Source organism: Aotus nancymaae, unplaced genomic scaffold, assembly GCF_030222135.1.
Source record: "Aotus nancymaae isolate 86718 unplaced genomic scaffold, 86718_ANA_hifiasm-v0.15.2.pri h1tg000009l, whole genome shotgun sequence".
Taxonomy (NCBI): Eukaryota; Metazoa; Chordata; class Mammalia; order Primates; family Aotidae; genus Aotus; species Aotus nancymaae.
The window spans coordinates 13,593,963-13,617,875 of NW_026988420.1; the positions used below are offsets into that span (position 1 = coordinate 13,593,963).

Sequence of the window (23,913 nt, forward strand, 5' to 3'; positions counted from 1 at the left end):
AAAACCCAGACTGGAAAAGGTAACTACTTTTTTTCTCTTGTATTTTTTCTCCTGATTATCTTTGATTACCCTTCATTATCTTTGGTGATTCTGATTACTCTTACAACTATTTTATCATCTTCCAGCATTTCTTTGTTTTCTTATTCACTATTTCTGCTCATATTTTTGTTTCCTTCCTTTTATTTTCTTTGGATTAGCTATGCCTTTTCTCACTGCATTGGACACTAAACATACTAATTTTCATCTGAGTACCGTGGCTCACACCTGTAATCCCAGCACTTTGGGAGGCCAGAATGAGAGGATCGCTAGAGCTCAGAAGTTTAAGACCAGCCTAAGCAACAAGAAAAAATTAATGTGGTGTGGTGCCACATGCCTGTAGTCCCCACTATAATACTTGGGTGCTGAGGTGGGAGGATTGCTTGTGCCAGTGAAGTTGAGACTACAGTGAGCCGTGACTGTGCCACTGTACTCTAGCCTAGGCAACAGAGTGAGACCCTGGCTCAAAAAAAAAAACATTAATTTTTTGTTGTATTTAGAAGTCTGTATTTTTTGATAAATACAATGTTGTCTGCATCCCAAGGTTTTATTGTACAATGTTTTGGTTACAGTTTATGTCTGTTCCTTTTCTGTTTTTCATTATAATTTGTTCCTTGACCTATGAATTATTGAAACTTTTACAAACAATTTTTGTTTTTGTTTTTTGAGATCCAGGGTCTCACTCTGTCACCCACGCTGGAATGCAGTGGTGCAATCAAGGCTGACTGCAGCCTTGACCTCCTGGACTCAAAGAATCCTCCCACATCAGCCTCCTAAGTAGCTAGGACTACAGTTGCGTGCCACCACACTCAGCCAATTTTTTTCTTTAATGTTTTGTAGAGACAGGGTCTTACTGTGTTGCTTAGGCTGGTCTTGCACTCCTGGGCTCAAAGTATCCTCCCACCTTGGCTCCCAAAGTGTTGGGATTACAGGCATGAGCCACTGCATCCGTCCTGTAAACATTTAGCTTTGAAAAAATTATTTTAATTGTGCACTTTGACGATATTTAATACTAACTTCTTTGTAATTTGTGAAACTTGATTTATGGTGTTCTGTGTGGTCCATGCTTAAAATTTTTTGCTTCACTTCTTTAGGTGCTTGAAATGAAAGTGTATATTTTAATTGTTAGGTGCAGTGTTCTTTCCAAGACCATTTAGGTCAAGCTAATTGATAATATTGTTCTGATATTCTGTATCCTTGATAATGTTTTGTCTGCTTGTTCTGTTAATCACTGAGTATGAGTCTTAAAGCAGCCTATCATAATAGTGTGATTGGAATGTGATATCCTTGTAATTTTTTTAATTCAATTTGATTTTCTCTTTTTTTTAAGTAAGCAAAACTTTGGCCATTTATTTTTCTAAGTCATAAGGTTTATTTATACTCATGATTGCATTCTAAAATTCTTTATAATTTATATTTACAACCCCCTATAAGATTTTTGTATTCTGGATTATTTCTTCACATTTTCTGATATTTGATATAATCAACCATACTTCATATACATTGCCCTCTTCTCTTTAACTCAAAAGAGTAAATAAATACTGTAAAAAAAATGAAGTGGTTACCTGAAGACTTGATTATCTACTTTAAGATGGCACTAGAGTCAGTTCTTTGTAATAAAATTCTGTAAGAGTGAATAATTAATAAATTGTTTGTAGTTTACCAGAAAAGCATATTAACTCTTTTTGAGAACCACCAAATAAAAATAAAATGAATCCTTTTAAGTGGCATTCTGATTAGCAGCAGACTGGTTTCTGTATCCCATCATTCTCATAGTCTTCTGTTGTCATGTCTTCTTCCATGTCGTCTTGGAATGAAAAGGTGCTGAAGCTGGTTGGCAGGTAGTTCATTCCCACTATTCTGACTCAAAGATAACAGGTTTCAGGTTCAGTGGTTTCAGTGAGTTCATCCAGAGCTTCCTCTACAAGCTGTCCTCCATTAAGATGTGCTTCCTCTCTGCTGTCAGAATCTATTATTTTGTGCTTACCATCAGGTAGGGCTTCCATTTTCAATTTTCCAAATTGTTGCTCCAGAGGAAGCTTTCCAATTTCTTGGATAAAGGATATCTGAGCTTGATTTCTCATTGGAATGGTTAACAGAGCAAGGTAAAGCAATTGCTAAGTTTGGAGGCATAAAGCTGGTAGGCAGAAGTCAGGAAAAAAGTGCTTTTGTTGCCAGGCAATTTTTTCAGTACTTTTTATGTATTACAAACCACTGGGATTTGTGCAAGTTTCAAAAACTTGATCCTTCTCCTTGGCAATGGGCAAATCCTCAAGATTTGTCAGAATGTATCATCTCTTTCATCTTTCGTAGCTATAGATGTACCATATTCCCTGAGTAAAGAGCATGTATTCCTGTCACAAATGAGGGTATCTGCAAAACTCAGAAATTGATTGGCTCTGGCTCTCACAAGATATCTACTTTTTTTCTTTTTCTTTTTTTTTTAAGGAGTCTTGCTCTGTCACCCGTGCTGGAGTGCAGTGGTGCTATCTCAGCTAACTGTATCCTCTGTCTCCCAGGTTCAAGCAGTTCTCCTGCCTCAGCCTCCCAAGTAGCTGGGACTACAGGTTTGCACAACCGTGCCTGGCTAATTTTTGTTGTTTTAGTAGAAACGGGGTTTCACCATGTTGGCAGATTGGTCTCAAACTCCTGACCTCAAGGATCTACCCGCCTTAGCCTCCTGAAGTGCTGGATTGCAGGCGTGAGCCACCACGCCCAGCCAAGATATCTACTCTCATTTAAAAAAATCTATGTAGTTTTGGTGAAGATATAAATTAAACATATAAATTAAACAAATAACCCTCCTAGCATGTGTGACATATCTACTACTTACTCTGATTGAACAAGTAATATATCCCATACCATACTCTGTTAAATGAGAAGGCAACCAGGGTGAGTCTAGTTCTGTTAAGGACGCTCTTTTTACAATACAGAGTTTTTCCCAAAGCTCTGAAGAGAAACAGAGAAACAACTTTGCCACCAATAGCTTGGACCTCTTGATTTTCAAAAACCCTGTCAGGATATTTTCTTTGTTTTGATTTTGATAGCACAGCATCTGATTTTAATGACAGTCCTTTTTTTTCGTTGGCAAATAAATTGTTCTTTTCTTTTGCAAGACAAAACTGGAAGTTGTTTATTACACTTTAGATATCGCCAGAACATACTTGACAGAGCAATTCTAGAGAAGTGTTATTGGGTACAATATTTTTTCCTTCATTCTTGTTACCATCTAAAGTCAGTATTCAATTAAGAAATTTCATCATAATTGTTGTTGCCACAGGGTTGGAGCTAATATTTGAGATAGAACACTCTTGAATTACTCTGGGAAATAGTAACCTTTGATTATTTCTGTTGAGACTGTCAGAGATTATAAATGTAAGAGGACATCAGCCAGTCTGCACATACTTCCTTAGAACTTCATGTAAAGTATGAGAATCTCAACAGAACTGATTAGGTAAGTCATCAGCCAAAATTATTTTTTTATCGTTTCTTAGATCATCTCCAAGCATTTGTAGCTTGCAGTACTTTGTTGCCGTTAGTAGCAACTCTGCAAACTGCGATCTAAGACTGATAGGGAAATATATGTCAGCTTGATTCAGGATTAAACATCTTGAGACAGTCTTTTTGGAAGCCTGTTAAAACTGGATCAATCTGCTCTTGTACTTGAATACCATGCTTCTTTGATACTATTTTTATAGTAATTGTTTTTCCACATCCAGGAGGACTTGTTATGAATAAAATAGATATACCCTGTTTGGGTTGCCTTTCTAAGACTTGGACTTTTATTCAGGTTTCAATTTGAGTTATCTTCTTATGCACATCAAATTCATGCAGAATTTCTGGTTTTTATTTATCCCTTGTTCGTTTTCAGACAAACATTCTTTTAAATTTTTCAGAGTATAAATCTGTTCTAAGGAATATAACTTTTTTCTATGTAGAAATTTGTTACTTTCTAACTTTTCTTGTATGATTTGAATGATTCACACCTAATGATGTGGTAGTAATAGTGTTCTCTCTGTTCTTTGAAAAGTCATCACATGATGAATCTACCCAGTCTTCCACCTTTGTGGAATGAAAAACAAAAAGTATCTGACACAAGTTTCTCTTAAAAAAAAGTATTTAATTTTTTTAATTTCAATAGGTTTTTGGGAAACAGGTACTATTTGGTTACATGAATACGTTCTTTAATGGTAATTTCTGAGATTTGGGTGCAGTATACACCTGAGCAGTATATACTGTACCCAATGTTTAGTCTTTTATCCCTCACCTCCTCTCACCCATTCCCCTGAGTCCCCAAAATCTAATGTATTGTTCTTATGCCATAAACTGAACATAATTTGGTTTTCCATTCCTGAGTTACTTCACTTGGAATAATAGCCTCCAGTTCCATCCATGTTGCTGCAAATGCCATTATTTAATTTTTTTTATGGCTGAGTAGTATTCTATGGTGTTATATATACCACATTTGCTTTAACCACTTGTTGATTGATAGATATTTGGGCTGGTTACATATTTTTGCAATTGCAAATTGTGCTGCTATAAATGTGTGTGTGCAGGTATCTTTTTCATATAATGACTTACTTTTCTCTGAGTAGATATCTAGTGGAGTTGGTAGATCAAACAGCAGATTTACTTTTAATTCTTGAAGGAATCTCCACACTGTTTTCCATACTATAATGGTAGTACTAGTTTACATTCCCACCAACAGCATAAAAGTGTTCCCTTTTCATCACATCCATGCTAGCATCTATTTTTAAAAAAATTTTTTTGTTATGGCCATTCTTGCAGGAGTCACTTGGTATCACATTGTGGTTTTGATTTGCATTTCTTTGATCATTAGTGATGTTGAGCATTTTTCCTAGGCTTCTTGGCCATTTGTGTATCTTTGAGAATTGTCTATTCATGTCCTTAGCCCACTTTTTTTATGGGATTGTTTTTTTCTTGCTGATTTGTTTGAGTTCTTTGTAGATTCTGGGTATTAGTCCTTTGTCGGATGTATAAATTGTGAAGATTTTCTCCCAGTTTGTGGGTTGTCTGTTAACTCTGCTGGTTATTCCTTTAGCTGTGCAAAAGCTTTTTAGTTTAATTAAGTTACATGTATTAGCCTTTGTTTTTGTTGCATTTGCTTTTGGGTTCTTGGTCATGAAGTCTTGGCTTAAGCCAGTGTCTAGAAGGGTTTTTCCCCAGTGTTATCTGCTAGAAGTTTATGGTTTCAAGTCTTAGATTTAACTCTTTGATTTAATCTTGAGTTGACTTCTGTATAAAGTAAGAGATGAGGATCCAGTTCCATTCTTCTACATGTAGCTTGCCAATTATTCCAACACCATTTGTTGAGTAGGGTGTCCTTTCCCCACTTTATGTTTTTCTTTGCTTTGTTGAAGATCAGTTGTCTGTAAGTATTTGGCTTTATTTCTGGGTTTTCTGTTCTACTCCAGTGGTCTATGTCCCTATTTTTATACCAGTACCATGCTGTTTCTGTGACCTTATAGTATAGCTTAAAGTTGGATAATATGATGTTTCCAGATTTGTTCTTTTTGTATAGTCTTGCTTTGGCTATGCAGGCTCTCTTTCGGTTCCATGTGAATTTTAGGATTTTTTTTTTAAGTTCTGTGAAGAATGATGGTGATATTTTGATGGGAATTGCATTGAATTTGTAGATTGCTAATGGCAGTATGATCATTTTCACAATATTAATTTCTACCCAATATTCTACCCAATATTAATATTAATAAATTAATATTAATTCATGAGCATGGGATGTGTTTCCATCTGTATCGGCTATGATTTCTTTCAGCAGTGTTTTGTAGCTTTTCTTATAGAGATCTTTTACCTCCTTGGTTGAGTATACTCCTAAGTTTTTTTTTTGTTGTTTTTTTTTTGCAGCTGTTGTGAAGGAAGTTGAGTTCTTGATTTGATTGTCAGCTTGGTTGCTGTTGGTGTATAACTATTGATCTGTGTGTACTAATTTTGTATCCTGAAATTTTGCTGAATTTGTCTACCAGTCCTAGGAGCTTTTTGGATGAGTCTTTAGAGTTTTCTAGGTATATGATCATAGCAACAAACAACAACAGTTTGATTTCCTCTTCACCAATTTGGATGGCCTTTATTTCTTTATCTTGTCTGATTGCTCTGGCTAGGATTTAGTACTATGTTGAATAAAAATGGTAAAATGGGGCATTCTTGTCTCATTCCAGTTCTCAGGGGGAATGCTTTGAAGTTTTTCCTGCTCAGTATAATGTTGGCTGTTGGTTTGTCATAGATGGCTTTTATTACCTTAAGGTATGTCCCCTCTATGCTGATTTTGCTGTCTTAAGTATAAAGGGATGCTGGATTTTTTCAAATGTTTTTTTTTTTTTTGCATCTATTGAGCTATGATCATGTGATTTTTGTTTTTAATTCTGTTTATGTGGTGTATCACATTTATTGACTTACGTATGTTAAACCATCCCTGCATCCCTGATATGACACCCAATTCACCATGGTGGACTATCTTTTTAATATGCTGTTGAATTTGGTTAGCTGTTATTTTGTTGAGGATTTTTGCATCTGTGTTCATCAGGGATATTGGTCCGTAGTTTTCTTTTTTTGTTTTGTCCTTTGCTGGTTTTGATATTAGGGTGATACTGACTTCATAGAATGATTTCGGGAGGATTCCCCCTTTCTCTTTCTTTTGGAGTAGTGTCAATAGGATTGGTACCAATTCTTCTTTGAATGTCTGTTAGAATTCAGCTGTGAATCCATCTGGTCCTGGCATTTGTTGTTGTTGTTGTTGGTAATATTTTTTTATTACCAATTCAGCCTCTCTGCCTGTTATTGGTCTGTTCAGAGGTTCTTCATCTTCCTGGTTTAATCTAGGAGATTGTATATTTCCAGGAATTTATCCATCTCCTCTAATTTATACACACAAAGGTGTTCATAGTAACCTTGAATAATCTTTTGTATGTCTGTGGTATCAATAATTATAGCTCTCATTTTGTTTCTAATTGAGCTTATTTAGATCTTCTCTCTTCTTTTCTTTTTCTTTTTGAGACAGAGTCTCCCTCTGTTGCCCAGGCTGGAGTAGAGTGGCATGATTTCGGCTTACTGCAACCTCCGCCTCCTGGGTTCAAACAATTCTCCTGCCTCAGCCTCCTGAGCCCTGTCTTTAAAGGCATGTGCCACCATACCTGGCAAATTTTTGTGTTTTTAGTAGAGATGGGGTTTCACCATATTGGCCAGGCTGGTCATGAACTCCTGACCTCAGATGCTCTGCCCACCTTGGCCTCCTAAAGTGCTGGGATTACAGGCGAGAGCCACCACACTTGACCTTCTCTCTTCTTTTCTTGGTTGATCTTGCTAATGATCTATCAGTTTTATTTACCTTTTCAAAGAACCAGCTCTTTGTTTCATTTTGTTTTGTATTTTTTTTTTCAATTTCATTTGGTTCCACTCTGATGTTCATTATTTCTTTTCTTCTGCTGGGTTTGTTCTAGTTTTTCTAGTTCCATGAGCTTAATAATCTACCTTCTGAATTATTTTTCTGGCAATTCAGAGATTTTGTCTTGGTTTGGATCCATTGCTGGTGAGCTGGTATGATCTTTTGGAGGGTGTTAAAGAATATTGTTTTGTCATATTACCCGAACTGTTTTTCTGGTGCCTTCTTATTTGGGTAGACTATGTCAGAGGGAAGATCAGATTCAAGGGCTGCTGTTCAGATTATTTTGTCCCATGGGGTGGTCCCTTTGATATAGTAGTCTCCTCACTCTCCTAGGAATGGGGCTTCCTGAGAGCTGAACAATAGTAATTGTTTTTGATTTTCTGGGTCTAGCCACCCAGTGGAGCTACTGGGCTCCAGACTGGTACTGGGGAGTGTCTGCAAAGAGTCCTATGATGTGATCCATCTTTGGGTCTTGCAGCCATGGATACCAGCACCTGCTCCAGTGGAGGTAGCAGGGAAGTAAAGTGGACTCCAAGGGTCCTTGGTTGTGTTTTTGTTTAATGTGCTGGTTTTGTGTTGGTTGGCCTACAGCCAGGAGGTGGCACTTCCAAGAGTGCATCAGCTGTGGTGCTATAGGGAGGATGCAAACTTGCCCTACTGACAACTGGTTAAGTATTCAAGTTTCTCAGGCAGTGGGCAGGGCCATAGAGCTCCCAAGAGATTATGACCTTTGTCTTCAGCTACCAGGGCAGATGGAGAAAGACCGCCAGGTGGAAGCAGGGATAGGCATGTCTGAACTCAGCCTCTCCTTGGGCGGGGCTTGCTGTGGCTGCTGTGGGGTTAGGGATGTGGTTCCCAGTCCAATGGAGTTATATTTCCAGAGGTTTTAAGGCTGCCTCTTCTGAGTCATACAGGTCACCAGGGAAGTGGGAGAAAGCTGGCACTCACAGGCCTCACCCTGCTCCCGCTCAGCCACAGTCCTGAAGGACTAGTCCCACTCTAACTGTAACCCCCCAACAGCACCAAGTCTATTTCCGGGCACTGCTGACTAGGGCTGAGTACTTGCCCCAGATCACAAGCCTCCCCATTGAGAAAGCAAGCAGACTCACAGTTTTTTGGCATCTCAGGGAGCCTGCAGTGGTGATACAGTTCCTTCAGAGGGTCTGTGGATTCTCTTGGCTTTCTTGGTATGTTCCTGTGTTAGTTCTTGGAGCAAAAGTTTATGACGTGAGTCTCTGCATGTTGCTCTGTCTGAATGGGAGCTGCAAGCTAGTACTGCCTCCTATCTGCCATCTTAATCCTGAGACAGGTCTCAATCAGTTTAGAAGTTTATTTTATTAGGGTTACAGATCATGACTCATGACAGCCTCAGGATGTCCTGTGAACAAGTGCCCAAGGTGGTTTGGTTATAGCATGGTTTGATATGTTTTAGGGAGACATAAGACATCAGCCAGTACATGTGAAGCATACGTTGGTTTGGTCTGGAAAGGTGGAATAACTCAAGGGGTGTTGGCGGGTGGCTTATAGTCATAGGTGGATTCAAATATTTTCTCATTGGTTGAAAGAGTTATTATAAGACCTGGAATCAATAGAAAGGAGTGTCTGGGTTAAGATAAGGGGTTGTGGAGACCAACATTCTTATTATGTAGGTGACGTCTCATACATAGCTACGCCCAGAGACAACAGATGGCAGATATTCCCTGTTCAGACCCTTAATAGGTGCTAGACCCTCAACCGGTCTTTTCGGAGTCAGAAAAAGTCCTGGAAGGGGAAGAAGATTCTCTAGAATGTAAATTACCCCGACAACAGACAGCTTTGCAGGGCATTGCAAAATATGTCTAAGAAATATACTTTGAGACTTTGGTTTCTTTCAGGGCTCTGCTCTCTGTCATGTGATGCTATACTAGAGTCAGGTTGGAATTTGGTATCTTACTTCTGCACAGAGTCTGTTCTGTCAGTCTTAGAATCTCTATTTTAATGTTAATCCTGGTCAGTTGTGTGCCTGAACTCCAAAGGGAGGAGAGTATAATGAGATATGTCTAGCCACTCCTTTCCCAGCCTGGCATGGTCTGAACTAGTTTTTCCAGTTTAGTTGGGTCCCCTTGGCCTAAAAGAGGGTCCTTAGTCAGGTAGGACACTTAGAATTTTATTTTTAGTTAGCAGAAAGATGCCTTTGTCTAAGAAAGTTTTGACATTATAAACTTTAATAGTTCATCTGCAGTGTATATTAAAGTATAATTCACCTGCATTAAAAAGCATGTAATGGTTAATGACAGATTTCTGAAAGGAGACTTCAGAGGTAGAAGATATATTCAGGATTATTCCTGTCAGACCCACTACCACCCCACATATTGCACCGAGTATATTAAACTCAAACTTCATTCAACATAATCTTGTAATCAGTATTGAGCCATACTGAGCATGCATGTCCCTGCTTCAGCCTGTGACCAAACAGCCTTGGGTACATGTTCTCATAGTGCATGTTTCTGTACTCTCACCTTTCTTATCCCCAGATGGAATGGGCAGGCTGGGAGGAATAACAATAAAAGCCCAGGAAGACATGAAGGCAGAGATGGACTCACATCTCTATGACGCATATACAACATAGACATGGTCAAGGTAGCCTTATTTTCCCATAGCAGCATCTACTTATGGGTGGAGAGTAGCTCAAGCCCTGCTTCAGGTGGAAGGGCAGCTACCCAGGCTCAGTGCTGAGCCCCTCGGAGGTCCTGCTTCCCAGGGATCCTATTTATATTTTATATTAATATTTGGATTTATTTCTAGTTTTATTTTTTCTATTCACTCTACTTTTCTGTCCTAGATTTTTCTCTTTTTCTACATCATTTGAGGTGAGGGTCTTTTAGTGCTAAACATCTTAATTTTTACCTGAGATACCTTTATTTCATTTTCTTTTTGAATTACAGTTTGGAAATATGATTAATTTCCAATTTAATATGATCTTCCTAGGTTGATAGTTTTCTTAAAATTCTGAATATACTAGTACATTGTATTTCACTGTTGCAGTTGAGAAATTTGCTGTTCTTCTTTTTTTTTTTCTTTTTTAGAGACAGAGTCTCACTCTGTTGCCCAGGCTGGAGTGCAGTGGCGTGATCATGACTCACTGCAGCCTTGGCCTCCTGGGCTCAAGGAATCCTCTTGCTTCAGCCTCCCAAGTAGCTGGGAATACAATATACCCAGCTAATTTTATTTCTTTGTAGAGATGGGAGACGCTACAAAGAAAAAACTCCTGGGCTGAAGCAGTCCTCCCGCCTCAGCCTTCCAAAATGCTGATTACAGGCATGAGCCACCATACCTGGCCAGAAATTTGCTGTTCTAATTGTTATTCCTTTATAAGTAACATGTAATTTTTCAGTCCGGGAAGCTTTTTTTTTTTTTTTTTTTTTTTGAGACAGAGTTTTGCTCTTCTTACCCAGGATGGAGTACAATAGTGCGATCTCGGCTCACTGCAGTCTCTGCCTCCTGGGTTCAAGCAATTCTCCTGCCTCAGCCTCCTGAGTAACTGGGATTACAGGCATGCATCACCACACCCGGCTAATTTTACATTTTTAGTAGAGACAGGCTTTCTCCATGTTGGTCAGGGTGGTCTTGAACTCCCTACCTCAGGTAATCCACCTGCCTCAGTCTCCCAAAGTGCTGGGATTACAGGTGTGAGCCACTGTGCCTGGCCTGGAAGCTTTTAAGATCTCTTTGTTTTTGGTGTTGTACTATAGTATATCTAGGAGTGGATTTTGATTTCGTTATTCATCTAGAGGCTTGTGCTTCCTGATTTTGAGAATTTATATCATTAGTCACTGTGGAAAAATTCTTGACTACTTTGTTTTTAAATGTCTTTTCCTCATTCTCTGTTCTTTCCTGTAACTCCTATTAAAATGTATTTTTGACTTCCTCATTTTATCTCCTATATTTCAACTTCCTTTCTGTATTTTACATATTTTGTTTTTCCAGTTCACCTATTTTCTACTAGGATTCAATATACTGTTTAACTATTTCATTGTTTTGTGTCTTTTAGCATCAGTGACCACATTTTCAAATATCAAGCAGTTCTTATTGTTCTTCTTAAATCTACCATCATTTTATTGTTCATTATTATATTTAAAAATTTTTTTATGTCTTCAGATATTTAAACATTTTAATGTTGTCTCTTTCCTAAAACCCTGTTATCTGATTTCAGGAGGTCAAAACCTACAGTTTGTTTTGTCTTTTATTGATTTACAGTGGACTAATTCTTCATGATTTGTATTTTGGATGACGTGTATTCATCATCATGTGATCTCTTTGTGTAGGAATTCTCAATAACTTGGTTTAAGGATGTATTTTCAAAGACATTTGTGTTGGATTTTTCCAAGTACTCAGGCTTGATGAACCAGAAACTAACTTGGGGGTTAATTTATATCTAGGGGTTTCTAGATTATGTAGCTAATATAGGTTTAGTCCCCAGATTCATTCGAAGGTAAATCAGTGATCATGAATTCCTGGAAGAGACTTTTGCCCACAGTATGGCATAGGTGTTTTCTTATGTTCTGCTGAAGGTAGAAGGGTTCTAATTATTCTTTTACTGAATGTGTAGTCTTTAGGGGAACTGGGTTTACACAGAACATATTAATGTAAACTCACTGCTTTGTTTTGAACTACTGGCTTTATCTCCTATTTCTTAACAGGTTTTGAAACGCGTCCATTTAGTTACCAAAGCCATCAGCCACCCCTCTTATGCCAGATAAACTCTCAACTTCTACTTGCTGCTCAGATTTTTCATTTCCTCTTTGTTCTTAGCTCTTTTTTTTTACAAATGTATAAGTTTGTTATCTTATACCTTGCATTTTTTGTTGTCTTGTGAGGGATGACTTTTAGGATGTCCAATATTCATGTTGCCATTAATAGAAGTTCCCCAAAAGCACACTAACATGTTCTAACATATTTTTAATGGATTAGTTTTTACCTTATCTAATATACTAATAATAGGATTTTAAATAGAATTTTTGTTCTTAACCAGTATCAAACTAAGCATATATGGTATCTTGGGTTTAAGAATTAGAACTACTTATTGAAAATCTGGTGACTAGTCAATTCCATTTTGTTTTACTTAACTAGTACACTTTCTGATTAAGCAGTTCTCTCCATTCTCTGCAAAATAAAAAAGAAACATAGGATTTTGGTAAAATAATATTTTTCCTAAACACAAGTACTATGGACTGAATTGTATCCCCCCCAAAATTTATATGTTGAATTCTTAACCCCTAGTACCTGAGACTGTGCCTGTGTTTAGAGATTTGATCTTTAGAGAAGTAATTAAGGTAAAATTAGGTCATATGGGTGGGCCATAATGCAATCTAACCAATATCCTTGTAAGAAGAGGAAATTTGGACACACAGAGACACTAGGGATTCCTGCACAAGGGAAATACTCGGGTAAGGACACAGCAAGATGGCAGTCTTCCATAAGCCAAAGAGAAAGAACCCAGAAGAAACCAAACCTGCTGACACCTTGATCTTGGATTTCTAGCATTCAGAACTATGAGAAAATGAATTTATGTTGTTTAAGTCACCTAACCTCTGGTATTTTGTTACATCATCCCTAGCAAACTAGTTTAACTAGTCATCTTTTAGTATATTGTCTATGGCTTTACTCTTTTCCTCAAGCTAATACTTATTTCATACCATTCAGATTAACAGTCTTGTAATTTGTAGCTTTGCTTTTGAAATGGTCACTCTTCATTTTTTCAGTACTGCTGTCAGAGCCATCTTTCAAAAATGAAATTTGCACCTAGCTTTCAGTTCCTGGTTTCTAAATACTGTGCCCCATAACGGGACCCAAGGTAAGCTACAAAGTGACCTCAGAACAATTTGTCATGTCAGAAAGTTAAAAAGTACTCACAAACTGATAGATACCTGTTAGGATACAAGTGCCTGTAGATGATTCCATGGAAAAAGAATCGTCTTCAAGAAATGATGATGCAGGACAACTGGATATCCACATGCAAAAGAATGAAGTTGAACCTCTACCTCATATCATATACAAAAAAATTAACTGAAATGAATCAGCAACCTAAATATAAAACCTAAACCTATAGAATTCTTAGAAGACAACATAGGGGTACATCTTCATGACCTTGGATTTGACAGTGGATTCTTAAGTAGGACACCAAAAGCACAAAAAACAAAATTAGACAAATTGGAAATTTTTATGCATCAAAGAACATTGTCAGAGATGTGAAAGACAGTCTAGAGAATGCTAGAAACCGTTTTGTTGTTGTTTGTTTGTTTGTTTTGAGATGAAGCTCTAGCTTTGTTGCTCAGGCTGGGGTGCAGTGGTGTGATCATGGCTCACTGCAACCTCTGCCTCCTGGGTTCAAGTGATTCTTCTGCCTCAGCCTCCTGAGTAGCTGGGATTACAGGTACCTGCCACCATGCCTGGCTAATTTTTGTATTTTTAGTAGAGACAGGGTTTCACCATGTTGGCCAGGCTGGTCTCAAACTCCTGACCTCAAGTGATCCTCCCACCTCGGCCTCCCAAAGTGCTGGAATTACAGGCATGAGCTACCACACTGGCTGATAGAAACTATTTTGAATCGTGTATCTCTTAAGGGTCTACTATCCACAATATATAAAGAACTGTTACTCAGAAAAAGTGAGTCCAATCAAAATTGGGCAAATGACTTGAAAAAAACTTTTCTCCAAAGAAGATGGAGTGGCCAGCAAACACATGAAAAGATGCTCAACCTCATTAGTCATTAGGGAAATGCAAATCAAAACCAAAGGATACTTTATAACCACTAGGATAGATATAATTAAAAAGTGGAATAACAAACTGGCAAGAATGTAGAATAAGTGGAATCCTTATACATTTTTGTTAGGCACATAAAATGGTGCAGCCACAGTAGAAAAGTTTGGTTGTTCTTCAGAAAGTTAAATGTAAGATTACTGTACGACCCAACTCTTCCACTGCTACGTGTATATCCAAAAGAATGGAAAACAAGACATACTTTTGTGCATGAATGTTTATAGCAGCACTATTCTAAATAATCAAAAGGTGGAAATAGCCTAAATGTCCATCATCATTTGCATGGATAAATTGTGGCATATTCATACAATGGAATGTTATTTAGCCATAAAAAGGAAGTGCTGAGGCTAGGCATGGTGGCTCAGGCCTGTAATCTCAGAACTTTGGAAGGCTGAGGTGGGCGCATCACCTGAAGTCTAGAGTTTCAGACCAACCTGGCCAACATGGTGAAACCCTGTCTCCATTAAAAATAAAAAATTAGGCTGGGCGTGGTGGCTCAGCCTGTAATTCCCGCACTTTGGGAGGCTGAAGCAGGCAGATCACCTGAGGTCAGGAGTTTGAGACCAGCCTGGTCAACATGGCAAAACCCCATATCTACTAAAAAAACAAAAATTAGCCCGATGCGGTGGCACAAGCCTGTTATCTCAGCTACTCCGGAGGCTGAGACAGGAGAATCATTTGAACCCAGGAGGTGGAGGTTACAGTGAGCCAAGATCGCACCATTGCACTCCAGCCTGGGCAACAAGAGTGAAACTCTGTCTCAAAAAAAAAAAAGTATTAGCTAGGTGTGGTTGCACATGCCAGTAGTCCCAGCTCCTTCCTTGGTAGGCTGAAGCAGGAGAATCGCTTGAACCCAGGAAGTGGAGGTTGCAGTGAACTAAGATTGCGCCACTGTATTCCAGCCAGGGAGACAGAGCGAGACTCGCATCTCAAAAAAAAAAAAAAAAAAAAAAGTGCTGTTGCATGTTACAACTCGGTTGAACCTCGTGCTGAGTAAAAGAAGCCAGGTCACAAAAGATCACATATTGTATGATTTTGTTTATATTAAACATTCAAAATAGGTAAATCCATAAAAATAGAAAGCATTGGTAATTACCAGGGGCTTGGAATAGAGAAGAATGTAGAGTGACTACTTAATAGGCATAGGATTTTCTTTTGAGTGATGAAAGTTTTTTGAAACTATATCTGGAGGTGGTGAATGTACCAAATGCACTGAAGGCTACACTTTAATATAGTTAATTTTATGTTATGAATTTCACCTCAATAAAAATGTTAATAGTTACAGAAATTGATTATAACATTGATTTTTTAAAAGAATCCATGAGTCCATATTGAGACTTAAAAAATATTAAAATTGAAAGAGGGGGCTTGTGTTTTAGAGACGAGATCTCACTGTCACCCAGGCTGGAGTACAGTGGCATGATCATAGCTCACTGCAGCCTCAAACTCCTGGACTCAAGTAATTTCCCTGCCCCAACCTCCTAAGTAGCTGAGACTACAAGCTTGCACCACAATGCAAGCTCCCCTCCCCTCCCTTCCCCTCCCCTCCCCTCTTTCTTTTTCTCTCACAGGGTTGTGTTGTGTTGCATAGGCTGGTCTCAAACTCCTGACCTTAAGCCTCCCAAGTGATCCTTCTGCCTCAGCCTCCCAGGTGGCTGAGATTACAGGCATGAGCTGCCACACCCAACAGAAGGTTCTTGGAGAAGAATACTGACTAATACGTGTAGAATTATTTTTTTAAGTCACCATTTTACAGTCACAATAGTAATAACTGATTTAGTAATTGCTGAAATCGTGTGAAGGGTTGCCAGGGATGAGAATATTCACAAAGCCTGAAAGTATCACCATATGGATTATTACTATCAAAGGGAAACTGTGCCTTTCTAATAGAGACAATCTGACAGATACTATCTTAACCAAGTGATCAAACCTTACACCACCCAGGTGTACTCTAAAACCATTTAGCAAAAAGTGTGAGAGTGAGCAAATGTGGCAACATGTTAATTGGTGAATCTAGGCGAAGGTTACATGGGTGTTCATTGAGCTATTCTTGGCAATTTTTCTGTAGGTTTAAAATTTTTAAAAGTAAGTTGGGGTAAAGATGAAATTTGGATATGACCCTTTCCTGTTTAATAGTCTTGCCTGAAAGTTAACAATTGAACTCCTTAGCCTACTAGTTAAGGATCTTTATGATTCAGCCCATTTATCTTTCCAATCTTATCTTCTCCCATCACATTTCTCAAACTAGTTTATTTGTCAGCTATGCCACAGTACTTCCTCTTATTCAGATTGTTCAGGTTATCTTTCACGCTCCATACACACTACGTGTGGCCTCTCCTTGAAGTTTCCTTTTCCTGTCTTTATCTTATAAACTTCTGTTTGTCCCTGTGAATTCTGTGTAGTTTATCATCTGCAGGAATCTTCCCTGATCATCCTAGGTTGAGTGGATGCTTATAATGCATTGCTCATATTCCTATTATAACACTTGTTACACTTTAAGTTAATTGGCTAAGTACTTGTCTGTTTTCTCCCTAGACTGGGAACTCCTTAAGGCCTTGGACTGTGATTTATTTTTCTTCTTTTGGTGTCCACAGTACCTGCAAGAGTGTGTACCACACAGTAGCTATTTAATGAATTTTTACATGAAAGAATAAAGTTCACCTCCTACTATTTCCCTGTACATTTTAACTTAAAATAGGTCTGTTTGTCTTCATTTTTACTTAATATCAGTTTTAAATATGTCGTGTTTGGTTTTCTTAGTTTTATTTCTTTTTCTCAACTTTATATAGTGAATGATTTTGTTACAGGAATTATTAGTATTTTATGGAATTCCACAGTAGAACTAGTATATGATAGGATTTGATCTGATAAGTATAAACATTTCTTGCTTAACTATACTACATTGCTAAACACTGGGAGAATATAATGGATGTAAAATTCTGGCAATTTAGACAATGAGCTCATGTTTTCTAACATTAAAGCCAAATCCAGAACTCATTTTTATACAAATAAAACTTCTGGATTTAGCAGAGATGTAATATGTTTTTAAAAGGAAAGAAACTCAATGTTTTTAAAAATAATTATGTAATATAAAGTCCTTTATAGTGTTGACCTAAAAGGAAGAAGCTGAGGCAAAATTCATGTAAGTAGAGCTTATTTGGGCCAGGATCGAGGATTGTAACCCAGGAGCATGATGAATTCAAGTTGCCCTGAATGTAAACTCCAATTAGCAGCAGTTACAAGTATGTTTTGAAAGGAAGAGAAGCAGTTCCTAAATTGTTTCCAAGAAATTACATTAATATAACATAAGCTATTGATTGGGTATGCATTATTCCTTGTATCACAGATTCCAGGAAAATGAAGATAATGAGTGAGTCAGTTAGTCAGGAACAAAGTATCTTTAAACAATTTCCCCTGGGCACGGATGCATAGCATGTGACTGAAGTCCCATACTCACATCTCTCGGGGCCTGATAAATTTTACATGCCTCACATAGCTCAGACTGCTCTGAGCTGTTTTTCTTTTCTTAGTAACATAAAATGAAACCCAGAAGCTATAAAGGAAAACATATCGATAAAATAATTCTTCTGCATAAAAATGTAAAACTCTAGTGTAGCAAAACAGATTATTTTATTTGAAAAACTGGAGAAAATATCTGTTATTATGGCAAAGGGCTCATTTCCTTGATATACAAAGGGCTCTCACAAATCAGTGGAAGAAATTCAAACAACCCAATTGAAAAACAGGTAAAGGACATCAATAAATAGTTTGTGGAAAAAGAAGTTAAGATTGCTGACAAATATAGAAATATGGCGCCCCCCCCAAAAAAATAACTAGGGGTTTGTTGACCTAGCTAGCAACAAACAAGTGTCCACAAAAACACAGGTTTTGATCAATAGAAGTTGAATTATCTATCACAAGGAAAGAGAACACTGAATAGTGTTCAAAGCAGTGTCTTCCTGAGGGAAAGTGACAGGAAGGTCAGTGGAGAAGGGAGAAGATACGTCATCACATGTAGAGGAGGGGTCCCAGTGGTGCCCACACAGTCAATCATTATGCCAGCACATAGGTTGCATGTAATGATAATGAAGCTATAGCTCCTCCTGGAGTGGAGACTTTATAGCATGGTGATGTGGAAAGTTCACTTAGGTTCATCTATATAAGTTGCTGGGGTCTGTCAATAGCTGATTCCAACCAACTAGATGACCACATAACATATAGGGTTCAGGAAAAAACAGGTGGCAAGGCAGGAGGCTTTGAAGCAAGCTGACTGTTCATGTTGATTAAATTCCTATAGTCCTGTGGAGATCTTCCACATCTGCTTACAATATAACGAATGAGTAGGTCTATATGCTGCTGTGGAAAGTTTTTCTGAGTGAAAAATTCATCATACTTTTCAATTCCTGATTGAAGTTATTTATTGTTGTGTAACAAACCAACTCAAAACTTAGTGCCTCAAATCAACAACCATTTCTTTGCTCTATTTCTGCTCTCTGGGCAGAGCTCAACTGGGCAATCTTTCCAATGGTCTTGCCTAGAATCACTCACTTACTTAAAGACATAGAGTCAACTGGAGCTGTAAACCTGCAATAGGCTGGTCAGGCAGCTCTCCCCATCTTTGTGGGCTCTTCAGCAGAGGATCTGGACCTTCTTTACATGGTAGCTCAGGAACCCAAGAGGGCACTTTCCAAGAGTCACAGGGACCAGTATCTAAGTGCTTAAGAAAACCAAGTCACATAGCCAAGCCCAGAGTTAGTATTGAGGACTATGAAATATGTAATACCAACAGATGTGATTCACTGGGGACCACCAATGTAAGTAACCACACTTCCTAATTTATGTTACATACCTATTTATCTGTTTATTGCCACTTTTCCATTAAAATGTATCATTTACAAGGGGATGGGTTCTGCCTATCTTGTTCACTTATATCAACCTAGAACAAGATATACTACATTGTTGGATTTCAGTAAATTCTTGCTGAATATGTATGTCTAGTAAGATCTTGTGTTTAAAGAAAATGGTGTGTATAAAAATTAGCCAGGTGTGGTGGCATGTGCTTGTCGTCCCAGCTACTCGGGATGCTAAAGCAGGAGACTCGCTTGAACCCGGGAAGCAGGAGGCGGAGGTTGTGGTGAGCTGAGAGTGCACCATTGCACTCTAGCCTGGGCAACAAGAGCAACACGCTGTCTCAAAAAGAAAAGAAAAGAAAAGAAAATGCTGTTTATTAGGGGAGGGAGGTATTTCTGCGTACATAATAAGCTTCTGGAAAGATAAACATAATAGTTTTATGATTAAACATGATGGTTTCTGGACTTGAAAAGGAATAAGGGTGCAGAGGGGACCTTTTACTCTGTGTATTTCATTTACATTGTGTATTTCCATGACTATCTCAGTTTTGTAACTTAAAAAATACATAATGTAAAAAAATTTATTTTCTCAGACATTTATAAGAAATACTACAATTAGAGTACAAGGCCAAGCAGCTTGTTAACATGATATAAAGTTGTCTGACCAGTATGATAGCGTTCTTAAGAACATTCAAGTTTATGCTAAATGAATGTTACTTACTATTCTCCTACTCAACAAAGATTTATTGAGTATATAATAAGTACTACAGTATATTGTTTCGGATATCTCAGTGACAAGATTCTTTGTTCTTTCAGAGTTCTATTAGTTGAATTGGCAGACCTAGTTGGATGAGTAGAAAAATGCCAAAATTATAAATACCTTTGAAAATTCTAAGAAAAGATACTGTATGCCTGTATTCATTTTGGTTATTAAAACAGTCATTTGGAGCCAAGCCTAGCAGATAAGATTTTGAGTCAGAGACAAAAGAATAAAATAGACTTTTTCATTTGTGACTTCTGAACTAACTCTCAAGGCAATCTGGAAAAAAATAGTTTTAGTTCTTCTGAATTTTCTAGAGTAGATGTCTCATGCATTTAGTTTATTGTTAGATAATCTGAAGAGTATCTGACATTTATGATGCCCAAGAAACACTTATTGAAGAAATATATAATAGGCTTCACTTATTGCTACTTACTGTGTATGTACACACTGTATCTGCGCACTGTGTATATGCTTTACATATATGTTATCTGTTGATCCTTCAACAGCCCTGCCATATAATCATTATAGATCTCAGTTTTCAGACTAGGCAACAAAGGCTTAAGTAGCTCTTAAGTGGGGAAGCAGGTTGAAAGCCAAGATTAGAGCTACTTCAAAGCTTATATTCTTTTCTTTTAACTTTTAAAAAAAAATATATAAGTTCTGGGATACATGTGCAGAAGATGCAGGTTTGTTAAATAGGTATACATGTGCCATGGTGGTTTGCTGCATCCATCAGCCCATCATCTACATTAGGTATTTCTCCTAATGCTATCCCTTCCCTTGTCCCCCACCACCCTCAAAGCTTATATTCTTAATGACTATTCCTTTTTGCCTTTCCACCAAACCCATTCATATGAGAATAGCATTGTTTTACATCTGTATATTCTTGCATGTTTATCCAAAAAAACAGTGTCACTAGTTTTTAATTACCTCAGTGACGACTTTATGGGCAGAAGTGTAGAGGCAGGAAGATATGTTTGGCTAGACTAGAGTGGCTTATAACAGACATGATGAAATGGGTTAAGATGTAATAAATTGTAGGCCAGGCACAGTGGCTCATGATACTTAGCAACTGATAAACTTGCTTAGATGATCTAAATATTCTGTGGTTTGAATCCATCTTTGTTTCAGAGTGAAATTTGTTGACTTTTCTTTCCAATGAAAGTGTATCACTCTGTTTTTTTATTCCCTTGACTTTTGGCTTAATTCTAACCTCCAGAAAAGTGATAAAATATTTTTTTAGCAAACCCACATCATGAATGTGTAATCCCCATTTTCCTTCCCAGTTTCATAAGGTTAAATAGCTCACATCTGCTCTGTTACTATTTTTATATTCTGATTTGCTTTTTTTCTGTTTTGATTAATACTTCTTTCCTTCATTTTTAAGGTTATTCTGGTACAAGTTAATCCGGGGGAAGCATTTACAATAAGAAGAGAAGATGGCCAGTTTCAGTGCATTACAGGTAAGAATGGTAATTGAGAATAATCATTTGAGATCCAAAACCACAAAAATGTATGATACATAATAGTGTATATACCTATGATTTCTTCCTTCTTTCTCACTACCACCACACAAAAGCACAAACTCTAGGATATCTTAGCATTTAAGTATTGCAGTATCATTCTTACTAGTCTCTTTGCCCTGGTTTTCTGATTATATTGATTATTCTTGATATATTATGTTGTTCATGTCTCTTCCCTGTTCAGAATCTTTATCGAATCTAGGCCAGGCTCCTTAGTTTTTCAAAATGATTGTTTCAACTTTTCAGTCTTGTTCCCACTTCCCCTTCAAATTGCTTTTCTTAGGTTTTTCTAATTGGCTTATTCACTGTCTTTTCCATCTGTCTTGTGCTGTGTGTTTTTTCCCTTATTTAGAATTCACCCTTATCCTGTACCCCCAGCCTATCCTGATCCTACCAGTGCTTCAAGACTGAGCTCTAGTCCTACCTTTAACAGGTTTTTTGTAAAGTCTTTGTTCAGTGACCATCTCCTTAGTACTGTTAACTTTTGGGTCAGGCAGTTCTTTGGTCAAAGGGACTGTTCTGGGAATTGTAGGATGTTTAGTGGAATTCTTGGCCTCTACCCACTAGCCCTTACCTTCACTCATTCATTTATGACAAATAGAAAAGTCTCTAGGTATCCCCAAATATTCCCTGAGGGGCAAAATTGCCCCCAGTTGAGAACCACCTTTTTATGTGAAGATGAGAGCAATAAAAAGGTGATGGCTTTGGAATTAGAGAAAGAACCTAGGCTTAAATCCCAGCTCTGCTGCTTACTAGCTACATGACCTTGTACGTGTTACTTAACCTCTGTAAGTACTATTTTTTTTTTTTTTTTTTTTTTTTTGAGATAGAGTCTCACTCTGTCACCCAGGCTGGAATGCAGTGGCTCAATCTTGGCTCATTGCCTCCTGGGTTCAAACGTTTCTCCTGCCTCAGCCTCCTGAGTATGTGGGATTACAGGCACCTACCACCACACCCAGCTAATTTTTTCACTTTTAGTAGAGTCAGGATTTCACCATGTTGGCCAGGCTGGTCTTGAACTCCTGACCTTGGATGATCCTCCCACCTCAGCCTCCCAAAATGCTGGGATCACAGGCATGAGCCACTGTACCTCGCCCTCTGTAAGTACATTTCTCATCAGTAAAATTCTCATCCCTTTCAATAATACACCTTATAGGATAATTGTGAGGGTTCCTAATACGCATGTAATGTACTCTAAATCATCCTGGCATATATAAGTCACTCAATAAATGGGGCGAGTGTTGTGGTGTTATTGTTAATACAAAGTGATCCCCATCACTTATGAAACCCCATCATACCAATTATTACACTATTCACTTACCAGATAACTATGCCATCTTGTAATACTTCTTTTAGTTGTATTTTTAAAGTTATTTAAATTTTGTATTGTTTAACATAAAATGTTTATTCAGTCTCTCCAAGTAAGGTCTAAGCACTTTGAGGACACATATCATTTCTTACATTTCTTTGTATCCCCTTCAATTCTTGGCCTTCTACATATTGGGTACCTAAGTGATAGTTACTGCTTTAGTTTAAAAAGGGAAGACAAGGTGCAGTGGGTCATGCTCGTAATCCCAGTGCTTTGAGAGAATAAGGCTTGAGGCCAGTAATATGAGACTAGCCTGGGCAGCAGAACAAGACCCTGTCTCTACCAAAAATTTAAAAATTAGGCATACTGGCACACGCCTCCTGTCCTAGCTACTCAAGAGACTTAAGGTTGGAGGATTGCTTGAGCCCAAGAATTTGAGGCTGCAGTGAGCTATGGTGATACAAGTGCACTCCAGCCTGGGTGACAAAGCGAGACCCTGTCTCAAAATAAAATTAAATTTAAAAAGAGCATTACAGGTGAGGTGTTCATATACTTTGCCATCTTTCAAACTGGAATACTTTTAAGAGTGAAAGGACTCTAGCACTTATTTCAAGACAACTGATGTAAAGCAAGACTGTCTAGGCCAGGCAAACCTCCTGTCTTTCCCCCATTTTACCTAGGTTGTCCAGTCTGTTTAATCAAAGAAGAAATAGACCTAACTCTTTTCAGAAAAGTAATTAGTTCAGTAATTAAAATCAATTTTTCCCCTCTTTTTTAAAATTATACTTTAAGTTCTGGGATACATATGCAGAACGTGCAAGTTTGTTACATGGGTATACATGTGCCATGGTGGTTTGCTGCACCTATCAACCCATCATCTATATTAGGTATTTCTCCTAATGCTATCTCTCCCCTTGCCCCAGCTACTCAGGAGGCTGAAGCAGGAGAAGTGCTTGAACTCGGGAAGTGGAGGTTGCAGTGAGCTGAGATCACACCACTGCGCTCCAGCCTGGGTGACAGAAGGAGACTTCATCTCAAAAACAAAAACCCAATAGGATAAAATTTAATAGGAGTAAATATTAAGTTCTACATCTTGATTTTTAAAATTAACTGCATAGGTACTGTAATACTGTATATATGTTGGGGTTCCTTTTTTGAAACTTAATCTTGTCTATAAAACACCAAAGAGTTTAAGATGATGTTGAGACTCCTGTCCC

The 23,913-nt window shown here is 37.9% G+C and overlaps 1 protein-coding gene and 1 pseudogene across 4 annotated transcripts in view; one reads left to right on the top strand and one right to left on the bottom strand.

Moving 5' to 3' along the window:
* FNDC3A (fibronectin type III domain containing 3A) overlaps positions 1 to 23,913 on the top strand; it is a 193,494-nt gene that overhangs the window by 56,719 nt on the left and 112,862 nt on the right. For all 4 annotated transcript variants that reach the window (XM_012465127.3, XM_012465128.2, XM_012465129.2 and 1 more), the window contains exon 3: positions 21,252 to 21,327. In XM_012465127.3, the coding sequence (XP_012320550.2) occupies positions 21,252 to 21,327 (76 nt within the window). The remainder of the gene's footprint in view (positions 1 to 21,251; positions 21,328 to 23,913) is intronic.
* Positions 1,773 to 3,645, bottom strand: LOC105725890 (cell cycle checkpoint protein RAD17-like; annotated as a pseudogene).